Source organism: Colossoma macropomum, unplaced genomic scaffold (genome assembly GCF_904425465.1).
Source record: "Colossoma macropomum unplaced genomic scaffold, Colossoma_macropomum, whole genome shotgun sequence".
Lineage (NCBI taxonomy): Eukaryota > Metazoa > Chordata > Actinopteri > Characiformes > Serrasalmidae > Colossoma > Colossoma macropomum.
Window position 1 is genome coordinate 12,261,498 of NW_023494804.1, and position 12,702 is coordinate 12,274,199.

At 37.3% G+C, this 12,702-nt stretch overlaps 1 protein-coding gene across 1 annotated transcript; it reads right to left on the minus strand.

Annotated features, from left to right (window-relative positions):
• Positions 1 to 2,105: 2,105 nt before the first annotated feature.
• tlr8b (toll-like receptor 8b) lies at positions 2,106 to 5,653 on the minus strand. The gene is made up of 2 exons (XM_036594917.1): positions 5,639 to 5,653; positions 2,106 to 5,405 (listed from the first exon to the last, which is right to left on the minus strand). Exon 2 carries the CDS (start codon positions 5,375 to 5,377, stop codon positions 2,324 to 2,326), a length of 3,054 nt encoding a protein of 1,017 aa, XP_036450810.1. The 5' UTR covers positions 5,378 to 5,405; positions 5,639 to 5,653; the 3' UTR covers positions 2,106 to 2,323.
• Positions 5,654 to 12,702: the final 7,049 nt, after the last annotated feature.

The window sequence follows — 12,702 nt, forward strand, 5'->3', positions numbered from 1 at the left end:
AAGCCACTTCCCAATAGAAAGTACCCAATGAATGATGATTTTTGCATTTTCTGCTTCTCACAAACCAAGTAATCACAAACACATTCAATGATGTTGAAGTCTGGACTCTAGGGTGACCAGTCCATTGCTCTGAGAACACTAAAAGCCCGTTTTTTCGATTTTATTTGATTTCATTTTCTCAGTAATGGCTTCTTGGCAGCTACACATCTTTCCAGACCCATAGTGTTGAATTGTCTTCTCACAGTGGAAGGATGGGCAGATACACCTGTGGATTTTGTCAGATCTGAAGCAATAGTGGAGCCCCATTCCAGCTATATCTTTTAATCTAATTTTTAAACTTTAGTTTTGGAAACTTCAACTCTTTGGAAAAAGTTTTTTTTCACCCATTGTTTGACTTTTAATTAGGTCAGTAGACTATTTTTTATCTAAATGCTTCAGGGATATTTTTTTTTTAGCTAAAGACAGTCATATGCAAACATTTGGGCACCCTTGATCAATTAACTTTGTTTTCTGATTTTGTAAATGAAAATAAGTACATACCTGCTACACAGACCACACTTCTACACATTTTAATGCACGCTTACACATTTAATATGTTATGTTTTACTTTTTCCCAATGTGTTAGGAAATTCAGCAAATAAACAGAAATTGTGCTCCAACATTTGCAGAAAAATGCTATATTTAAATTTGTTTACTGTAGAGGATGTGTCATCTTATTTTCCCTAACCTTAACCTCAATAACTGAAAAAATAAAATAAATTAAATATTATTAAATTAAATATTATTTAAAATAAAATATTTTGCTTTAACACTTTACAAAGTCAGAACCATTATGTTGGTCCTGTTTTTCTCTGCTTTTTTCATAATGTCAGGACAAAATGTACTAAAATAAACACACACACACACACACACACACACACACAGAGAGACATACACAGCAATACAGTGACTCAATTGGAAAATTCCTGTCTGTTGTGGATGCTTGTCATAAAGCAACCATCAGACTTTCAGTGTGTGTCTGTGCAGGGAATTCACAGAGGGATGCGCTGTCATGAAAGGTCTTCGCCTCGTCACATTGAAGCTGTCCGCTAGTTGGCCCCCCATGAGTGGCACTGGGGCTGATGCAGGGTCTCAGGGGGCTGGCAGCTGTGTGCTGGCAGCTGGCCTCACACTCAGGGGAAGCGTGCGCTCTCACATCCTCAGAACTGCATGACTGCGCACTCAGACAACACACACCAGACACATCTCCTGGGCTGAGTGCTTTTGTTTGGGCTTCACTTACTGAGTAGTAAGACTGATAAGTTAATAGTGTTTATAATTAGGTTAGATTTATAGCACAACACAGTCCTATCTAGCATTATACGTATACTCTAAAGGAAATAAGTATGTAGCAGTATACATAGTAATACTTATTACCTTTTAGGCTTCTGTGTAACAGTATAATAATCTCACTCACAGACAGACAGCCATAACTGTATAAATGATGCATTTAATGAATATATGATAACTGGAAAAGGATTATGTCACACTATAATAAAGACATACATTTAAAGAGGTACACTTCTATTACATATACATGCTCTTTAGATTTGTAACAGAGAAGCACAGCATGTAACTGTCTTTGTCCTCATTTTTCGAAAAACACAAAAAACATGCTGCGTACTATAAAGAAACAGTCAAAACCATTCAATGAAGTACCAAGCTTGTAACTTCATCTTTAACATTTATTAAGCAGAAGGTTGTTTTTTTAATGTGTACAGTGCTGTCCTTTCAATGATCTGTGCGCTTCACCCTGGATAGAGATATTCTGCCTGTCATCACTGTATATGTTCCTAGTGTTTTCATTCTGCATTCATTTCATTGCCAAGCTCATGAATTTTTCATTACTTTTCTACACTATGAATAAAAGATGAAGAAGGAGCAGGACAGAGGGAGCTCTAGTAAGCTGCACCATGAGTAACCTAATGTGAAGAATCTGCGTAAGCCAAGTTTTTCCAACAACATTATCATAGTCCTCACATCAGTGCTGTACTGGAATTACCAAAACACAAATCGAGGATGTTACTGCTCAACAAAATTTTAGAGGAAGTCTGCCTACCTTCATTTCAGAAGGAAGCAAACCTTTGGGTGTGAAAATAACGTGTGGTAGTGGTGATCTAGCCACAGTGAGTGTAAGAGCATAAGAACATTGTAAAATTTATAAAAGGAGGACTTAATATTCAAAGCGTAAAAATACAGAAATACACAGTGTTGTTTTTTCTCGTATATATATATATATATGTCCTCTGAATTATAGCACTGTTGTTTTGTACCAGTGAGTTTATTAAGTAGTATAATAGTTCTTAAACAGCTTGCTCTGCATTCCCTGATTTTCGTTTCTGATGGCATTCCTCAGACTCTGCCAGAACCACTTCTCTGCTGAAGGATTCCTGGGCCATTCCAGCACACTATTCCCACACAGGCACCGTCTCAAGTGCAAGATTCTTGAATGCTGGAGCACTGGTTCCAACAGGATTAACACCATAACATCCACACCTTCCTCCAGCAGCCTCTGTTGAATGAGATAAGTTGCCACTTTAAAAATCCCACTGCAGACGAAGCCTTCCGTTAGCACAAAAATGGTCTTCCTGCTCCATCGAATGCTCTGATTGAGATTCTCCATGATGGAAGAACCAGGCATCCAGTCCCTCTCTTCCAGACATAGGGGACGTACAGTCTCCCCCCTGTCCTCCAGCTCCACTCGCAGGTGGTTCAGCACCCAGTCAGAAGCCAGATGGTCTTTGGTGTCATACATAACGAAAGCATCATAAATGCACTCTGTTGATTTGTGACCCTTTATTTTGGCTTTCCAAAAAGTAAGGATGTAGGACACATCCCAGTAGAAAAGGTGTATTGTGATCGCAGTAAACAGCATGATAAGAATAAAGGTAGAGGAGATAATGTAGAGTATTTGCCCAGTGCTGTCATTGATGCAGGCATTTTTAAGGTCAAGTCGGATCATTGGCTGGCCTTTCTTGGGAGCTGGCAAGTCACATAAGACCCCTGTTGCGAGGTTAGGGATCTCTACCTCACTGCTCTCTAACCATAGAACAAAGTCAAGAAGGTCACATGTACAATGTATAGGGTTACTCTCCAGGTACAGTGTACGTAGATCATTTCCATCATGTAATAGGAATGAAGTCTCACTGATTATTTCCAGTCTGTTGAAACTAAGATCCAAAGTCCAGAGGCTTTTGGCATGTTCAAGAAAGTTTATTCCTAGTTTAGAGATCATGTTATGGCGCAAGTCCAAGATTCTCAGTGAACTTGTATGAGCTGATAGTTTTTCAGTCACAACGTCCAACTTGTTCTTGCTTAAATCCAATATTTCCAACTGAGGCAAACAGCTGAGTTGTTCCCAACAGAAATTGCTAAGTTGGTTCCTGTTCAAATTCAGATATTTCAGGGTTGGTGGGAAATAGCTCAAAATGTCCCCTGGGATTTGTCTGAGTTTGTTGTATGATATGTCAAGATGTGTTAAGTTTCCTAGAAGTTTAAAAAGATTTTTGAAACCTTTGTCCTTTTTCCACATTATGTCTAGTCGATTCCCTTGAAACTGTAGCTCCTTAAGAGAACTGCTGTTCAGTGTCTTGTCACTCAGTGTATTTATCTCATTCCAACTGAGATTGAGAACTTTTAGGTTCTGGAGGTGTTCGAGAAATGCTAGTGTGTGACTCACTCCTGCTACCTCAAAGTAATGTTTGTTGTGACTTAGGTCCAAAACTTCCAATTCTTTCAATTCATTAAAGGCAGATTTTAAACGAAGGTAGATTCGGTTATGTGACAAGTCCAAGTATTTTAGCTTTGGAAACTGAATAAACTCAGTGCCATTGAAAAATGAGCTAATGTCATTGTAAGAAAGATTAAGACATGTAATACTCTCCACAGCTTGTAGATACTCTGGATTGATGTAGTACATGTTGTTTCTGCTGAGGTCTAGCACAGGTCCTGTTTCCAAGCACTCAGGTTTTAAAAAGGGTGGGTAGCGACGAAACTCTTCATCTCTGTGGATATAAGGACTTTGCACACTATGTTCTTCCTTATCCTCAGAATCCACATCGCTTGTGCATAACCTCTCATACTGGTTTTTTTTCATCCCAGTGAATGTGAGTCTGTTCTCAATCAAAGAAATGACAGATAAATTGTAAAAGTTTTCAAAAAGGGACAGATTGATCTGCTGGAGAAAGTTGACACCCAGATTTAGGACTGAGAGGTTTTTTAAACTAAAGAGAGGCTTCAGGTCACTTTCACAAAGAACTGAGAACACATAGCCCTCAAGATGTAGGCTTTTCAATGACTTCAGTTCTGAAAAACCTTTCGAGAGTTTCAGTCTTCTGGAAATTTTTTGCGGTGGGTTATTGTATGACAGGTCAATGATCTCGACGTAGGGTAAACTATAAAAGAACTGTCCACTTTCAATTTCACTAATAAGAAAGTTAAAAGAAAGATACAAGTACTTCAATCTTGTAAGATTTTTAAACCATGATGGATTGAGTGTTTGTAATGAATTTCCTGATAATCGTAACTCCTGAAGTTGGGATAGTCGACTAAAAGCTTCTGGATTGATCTGCAGGGCATGATTTTTTGTTTTACAGGGGCTGCATGGGAAAGGAGCATTGTCACAAATAGGGCAATTTCCAGATAAATCCAGAACTCTGAGTTTTGTTAAGTTTTCAAGGTCAGATGCTTCAATATTCTCAATCATGTTCTGTCGTAAATGGAGCTTTTGGAGAGATCCAGGTAAATCTGGTGGTAACTTTTGCAGCCTGTTTTGTGCTAAAAAAAGGTAGGTCAGCTGATGTAAGTCAGAAAATGTTCTGTTCTGAATAATTAAGGACCCTATACAACCAGTTTTATGATAGCAGTTCTTGCTTAATCTAATGTCTTTTATGTTTTTTATTCCTGCAAAGTCTGAAGGTCCAATGGTCTTGATGTGATTGCCACTTAGCCTTAGAGTTTGCAGTCCAGCTGGAACATGTCTTGGAACGGTGGAGAGGTGATTATCATCAAGTAACAATATTTTGAGTTTAGCTAAATCAGAAAAAAGGAGTTTGTCTGTATGAGGCTCATTCTGCAGCCGATTTGCTTTGAGATTTAACAGAGTTAGATTTTGCAGCTTTGAAAAAGAGTCACTTGAAACTCTCTTTATTTGATTTTTAGCTAAGTTGAGTTGAGTGGCATTCCAAATGCAGATTTTAGGAACAGTGCATAGTTTTCTGCTTGAGCAGTCTAAGGAAACAGAAGTGGTGGATAATGTAATATCACATGGTAGAGTCCTCCAAGACCAAATAAGACCATATGATGAGTAAACATAAGACATCAGAATTACAATCAACATCCTTTCCTGGTGTTTTAATGAATACGACCTATGAATGGGGGAAAAAAATCCAACATGAGATTTACCAACTGGAACTTTCTGTTGTAGATATGTCTTGATCTCATATGATACATATATCAACTTGGAATAAATTCATGAATACATGAGTCATAAATACAGAGGCTTCCAAACTGCCATAGTTAAACAATATTTAGTTCCCAAACAAATAGAGCAGAAAAGACATTAATAATGTTTTAATTCTCAGTTAAAGTGAAATCTTACCAGAGCAGTCCTTTCGATGTGTGAAAATGTAAGTATGACTTCTAGCCAATGTAAACGCTCCCTTTAACAGAAGTTGAAGTTCCTCTTTCAAGTTTCAAAATGTAATTTTTAGTTGCAAAAGTGTAATTGTTATCCTCTCTTTTTTTCTGATCACATCAACAAACAACCATACAAAGGGACTTAAAATGGCAATTTTCAAATAAAAAAACATGCTTTTCAGTTGGTATTATGTATTGTTTCTATGGTTTGCCTGAGACTCTCCAGGTGTATTCTACTTGTCTGTGTGCTTCAGTCTCTGAATGAATCTCTGAAAATAGGTCAGTTGCCCTCAAACAAAAAACAATAGGTAGTTATGGTCTGTTTAATGTCAGGCTGTGAATTTCCTCTGTTGTTCCCATTACAAATCAGTCATTGTAGTGCTACTAAGAACCAGGGGTGTCACCTAGCCTGGGCTCAACCCAAGCTTTATGCTGTACCTGAAAATGTTTATACAGTATTTTGTCAGTCCTGTTGGGCAGGTAGCAGACCTCGGAAAATGTTTATCAGGACACTCGTAAAACTACCCAGTTTGAAATTTAGTGTGATATTTTATATTTAGAATATTGTTTGTAGTTTATATTTAGACAAGAAGAGTTGTACTGAGCCCTATGATAGACTGGCGACCTGTCCTAGTAATTTCCTTCCTTCTGCACAATGAGCGCTGGGATAGACTCAAGCACCCCTCGCAACCCAGGGAGATAAGTGGCTTAGAAAATGTGTGTGTGTGTGTGTGTGTGTGTGTGTGTGTGTGTGTGTGTGTGTGTGTGTGTGATGCACTGACTCATTATTCAGCATTTTAAAGTATCAGTGAATATCAAAAATGAGAATCACGATCACTTTATTTTGGCAGGTAAGTTACACATGCAAGGATTTTGCCTTGGTGACTGCATGCATGTATGGCACGTACCATACTGAACAGACCAGACAAACAGACAGACTATTAACAAATGCAAAGAAAATAAGATATTTAACTAAGGGACAAGTAAAATAAAAATAGAAGAAATATAAATAAATGCAATAAAAATGTATAAATAACAATAGATAAATTGCTTCTCTGTTAGCAGGGAGAGAGAGGAAATGTGGAGATGTCATTGTTGAGAAAACATTTATAGTTGAGACACGTTTAAAGTTATGAGTGGTGTTTTCATTTTTCTTTTGTTCTTTTCATGATTTTGTTGACACAACCAACACAACCAACAGTGTTGAATTGCTGCAAGTTTTGTTGTTGTGTATATCCTCACATTAATTAAAAAAACAAAAACTGTACAAATTAAAGGTAATTCAAAAAGTCTGGGGAGGTACCGCAAAACCTCAGATTTTTACATGCTCAGACAATGCCCCTGCTGAGGACTATCCAAACACATCTTCACAAACACATAGGAGTAAATGTACAACATAATATTAGACATGTAAGTATATATATTATGTTGTGGGGACTAATATTTTACATTTCCCCAGCAAATACAATTATCTTCTAGAGAACTAATCAAGTTACTAACAATATCAGATTTCAGAGCTTTGTGAAAAACTAACCTTACAAAAAAGTAAAAAACTGTAAAAAAATATGGTACAGATGTTATTAGACACTGGTATTCATTAATGAACCCAAGATGAATGTTAATCTATTAGTGCAGTATTTCTTCAAGTTTAGTGTACATAGAGACACTCATGTGGGTGGGTGTGTGTAGGGAGGGGAGAGGTGGCCTATAACAGGGACTTTTTAGCTGTAGCTGCTAGCCCATTAGTATGCTGCAGAGAAATAGAGTGACTGGAAGTGGACACTCCAGCAATTAGATGCATAGCACTCTGTTTGAACCCACAGAGGTGCCAGTGCTCATATTCTCCTCTGCACCTGGGGGCAGCTTTCATGTATTGCTTTCCAACGGCTGCTACGTGTTCCACATACTGATTGGGCAGTTATTAATTTTAAACGTGTTGTATCCATGCAGCAAAGTCTACTCCTCCACTTAGAAAGAATGAGGCATGAAGAGGGCGTCTGGGTTAGCCATTAAGGCATGTTTTACTTTGTGGCTCAGCTCTCCATTGTCACTACCCTAATTTTCCCCACAATTTGCTATAATGTTTATGTGGTTGTGGCTTTAACACCAAGTTATCAGATATTATGACCCTTTCCATACAAAAAGGCAACACATTAAAAACAATACATTTGTTTAACCATATATTTTGTAATTTATCGAAAAAATCTAATAACAATACATTTAATTTTCCTATCGGGCCAAAATCTAAGACCAGGTCTTGTCAGTCCATGTAGTCCTATTCAGTGTGATGTAAAAGGCCAGGGTTGGCTTTAGTCTTTTGAGGGCTTTAAGCAGTTTTTTCCCAATTTATTTTGTATTTTGGCAGCATAAGCTTTTTCCTTCTATGACGACCCCTCCTAATGTTTAACACAATAGTCATTAATGTCAAACTTTCAAATGCACACACCCATAGATTAATCACAGTCTGAGTATCTAAACCTGTATTAACAGAAATTTTCTAACCGCTGTTGTCAAATTAGCTAACCACGTCTGTTTGTTAGGTTTTGTGAAGCTGAATCTTAGCCAGAGAGCAGGTTTCATTAGACAGACCCCAGATCTACTACCTCTTCTTGTCCAACTACAAGCCAAAACAAAGGGCATAATGTTTTGATAAATATAGGCCCTGTGTCTGAAGACTGTACTACATTGCTTTGTCTCATTTATCCCAATAGCACCAGCAAAGAGTTTTAGGAATCCAAACTGCAAGTTTAGAGGCTCGGAAATGTACCAGGAGATTGCCTGTTGGATGTGATGCTTGAAAGGAACATTCATGCACAGTCCTCATACTGAATAAAACCCAGGGGACTGGATGGTTTTACACAGATTTGAAATCCAAGCATCAAAACAATTCTGGCAACTCTTTAAAACATAGTGCACACCAATAAGGAGCACAAACATGTAAAGGGTATTCAGAGATTCAGCGTCCTGCAGCTGTTTGGTACTTGAGCGCCACATGATATTATCATAACAGCCAGGCTTTTGAACCTATAGCAGGTGAAGCCATTCTGTCAGTGGGCACTGTGTTGAGGCTGTGCATGGGGAACTTCAAGTATTAAAACAGGAAGCTGCTCTGTTCTGGTATTTTTTGTTAATTCCTAACATACTGTATGTGGACAGGAAAAGAGATGAATCAGCTTAGTTTCGCTTCAGTACTGTTCCTTTTTTAACTGGAACTATTTTTGTCTTGAGGCAAATTTTAGTGAAAAACAGGGAGGGATTTCCACTAAAACTAAAACATCATCATACCATCATTTTTTGTCCCATTTTGTACTGCATTCTGATTTAAGAGGCAAGAAGATTTTCATTTTTCTTGTTTTGAGCTAGACTATAAGTGCTATATATAGTAGCTCAACAAGTCATGCAAAGCTTTTAGACTGGACCCTTTTATCCGAGACACAAAACAATCACGAGTCAAGCAAAACCTGATGTAATCACAATTACAACATTTAAACTAGTTACATTAATAATTTATGTCAATTATATGGAAAAGTAATGAACAGATTCAGTAGCCAGAAAAATTACAAACAGAAAAAAATAAACAAGCACAGTTGTTTTATAAGTGCCTTTTCAAGATGTATTTTAAATATGTTCAGAATAAATTGCTTTTTATGTATTGTAACAGAACACATTCAGTGTGCAGCCATCACTACATTTTAAACACATATATATATAAATATATGTGTGTGTGTGTGTGTGTGTGTGTGTCTGTGTGTTTGTGTTCTTTATTATATATCTTTTTTGGCTTACCATATTATTTATTTAGTAATAAATTGTGCATGGGGCATGAACTTTAAAGTGAATATGAATATCAATGAATGAAGCGTAAAGAACTAGCGATAGTGCCAAGAGAGGGAAATAGATAATTTTATATCCTTGTTAAACTGCAAAGGGCTGAAGCCATAAGACAGTCTGCTTTTCTTCTCCTTTAAAAAGATGTCCTTCATAGATCAATTAGTCTGTCCTGATTCCCAGAGAAGCATTTATTTAATAAAGCCTAGGATTAAAATAGCTAATTATAAGCCTTTCGTTTGTAACTGGGAGTTGGCCCTTCTATCTTTTCCCTCAGTGTCAAAGACTGCAGCCCATATCTCAAGAGGTGTTGGCTGTACTCACAAAGCATATTCTATTCACTGTTTCATTTATTATCTAACACCCCCTCCCCTTCCCCCTGAACTGTCTAAATATGGCTGACTTCCCAAGCAAATACATATGGTGTATAATGCAACATGACTGAATGTCCCTTTGGAAGCAAGAGTTGTTTGCAGATACAATTCTACAAAGGAATCCTGTAAAATAAAAAAAGAAATTAAAAATTTCTAAAAAGTTCTAAATTTTGATTAGCTGAGCTACATTTGAAGCAAAATAAAATACTCAATGTATAAACATACGACCGCATCAGTTGAATTCTATATAAATGCACCAAGTTATTAAGCACTTGTGCTGTTTATGAAATTATTATTGTTATCCACACTTATATTTACAGCATTTAGCAGATGCACTTATCCAGAGCGACTTACAGAAAGTGCTTTGTCTACCTAGAGAAAGTATCTTTGCTAATTACAATTAGGTTAGAGCAAAAGCCAGTCCTGAGCTCAGATAACAAAAGCCCATATTGATACCTAGAGAAAAAGGAGCAGAATTAAATACAGCACAGTGCAATACATATCAATAAGTAAGTGCAGTACAATACATTACAATAAATACTTAACTCAGTGCTGACTTAAGTGCTGTAAAAAGAGATGTGTCTTCAGTCTGCATCTAAAGAGAGACTCTGCTGTTCGGACAGCCAGTGGGAGCTCGTTCCACCACCTGAGTGCCAGGACAGAGAAAAGTCTTGATGCTTGTCTTCCACGCATCTTGAAGGATAGCGAGTCAAGCCAAGCTGTACCTGAAGCTCGAAGGGCTCGAGGTACAGTTCAAGTTTTGACCATTGCCATTAGGTAGGGAGGGGCTTTGTAGGCAAGAATTAGGGTTTTAAATCTGATGCGTGCAGCTACATGAAGCCAGTGAAGGGAGTGCAGCAGTGGAGTGACATGACTGAACTTAGGAAGATTGAAGACAAGCTGTGCTGCTGCATTCCGGATGAGTTGCAGAGTCTTGATGGCCTGCATAGGAAGACCAGCCAAGAGCGAGTTGCAGTAGTCAACCCTTAAGATGACAAGAGCTGAACAAGCACCTGGGTGCTATGAGCTGAGAACGATAACTGGCCATCCAGAATCACACTAAGACTTCTTGAATCTTCAGACGGAACAATCAGAGAGTTCTTGAATGAGATGGCAAGCTCATGAAGAAGACCATGATGAAGAAGTTATTCAGAGGCATTGCCTGACTACTAGAGTTAGGTCAATTGTGAATATCATAAATGTCAAAACTCGGTCAAACACAAGAAAAAAACTACCTCTATGATAATGCTAACTTCAATGCTAATGCTAACATCAGACCTATGGGATAGTAGCAGTTTGGGATGGTAGTTGTTTGTTAGCGCTAAGCTAATGGCTTTTTCCATTAATGTGTTTTGGCCATTCTAGATTAAACACACATCAGAAGCTTTCAAAAGACATTCCAAGTTTTACTAAAAGCTTGTGACAGTCATATCAGCATATATTTTACCTTGTAGCAGTTTTACAGTGACTATTTCAGTAGAGAGCCCTGGTATAGAGCCAACGCTCTTTTTCATTACAAACTGCCCACACTGGTATTCACACTCAGTGACTGTGGGGGTTCTCCTTTGTTGTTGTAATGTTTAATGCTACCGTTTAAGTACATAAAGTATTGCATTTTTATTTAGGAGTGCATCAATAGGGTAAAAATGTATCTGGTATGCTTCTGGGCCATCATTCCATGTAGTTTGCAGGCCACAAGTATATGCTGGACACATCCCAGGTTCAGGCCATATCAGCTGGGCTATCTGAGCCCCTTTGATCATGGATGAAGATCACTGTAATGCATGATTTTTTATGGCTTATCGCTTAATAATGAAGCTTCAGAAAACATCATAATTCAAACATTTAGAATTTAACATTTTGTTCTATATAACTTCTTGAATGCAGTATGTTGATTCATGTTTAGTAACTGTTTTGTGTCATTGATATTGGTTTAACTCTGATTTTATAATTAATAGTCTTAAGAACAGTTGGATTGAATAATTGTGCAAGAATGGTGATAGTTTTGTTGTAACAATATTGATAGCATGAGTTTCCCCTTCAAATAGGAAAACATTTGGATATCTCATCCTCAGCAAGGTAATACTCCCAACTGTCAGTGACCCTTACACATATTCCTGATTTTGCTGTTCTAAATTTTCATGATATATCAAAGCTTCATGATATTATTCAGAAGCATAGAGTGGCCCCAAAAATATTTGGACTCTTTAACTATTGATAAACTTTAATTAAATTCTTCATAAAATGTTTAGCACAATCATATTTGATTCACAGAAAACACTTTTAGCACAACCTCAGACTGATGTTAGACTTTCTGTGCGGAGAAAGCCTGAAGAAAAATTCTAGCCAGACCACACTCATGATACTATAAAGTACAGAGCTGGAAACATCAAGGTCTGGGGCTGTTTTTTTTTTACAATGGTGTTGGTCAGTTTCTATTCACTAATGGGATCCTGAGTTAATGACGTGTACAAAAACATTTTGGATGTCAACCTGCAGAAGTCACTGAAGAAAGAAACTGCTCAATCAATATCAATCTAAAACACACCAACTGACTTTTTGAAAAAATAAAAAATCCTCATCCAAAAAGAAAATTACAGTCTTGGATTACATTTTTAGGCAGGTCACGAATGTCCAAATACTCTTGTGGGTCTCTGTATATAATACATATGCTTGTATGAACCGTATTTGTTAGAAAATGATATACAGACATTCTGTTCACATAGAAACAGATGAAGATAGAGGCATAGGTAATAAATAATTGAATATTTTTAAAACATTCAATTAATCCAGTGTCTCCTTCAAATACTTGCTTGACGGGTTA

Bases quoted from the DNA above. Each gene is read 5' to 3' on its own strand.
- tlr8b (XM_036594917.1), bottom strand. From the start codon at position 5,377: ATGTTGATTGTAATTCTGATGTCTTATGTTTACTCATCATATGGTCTT.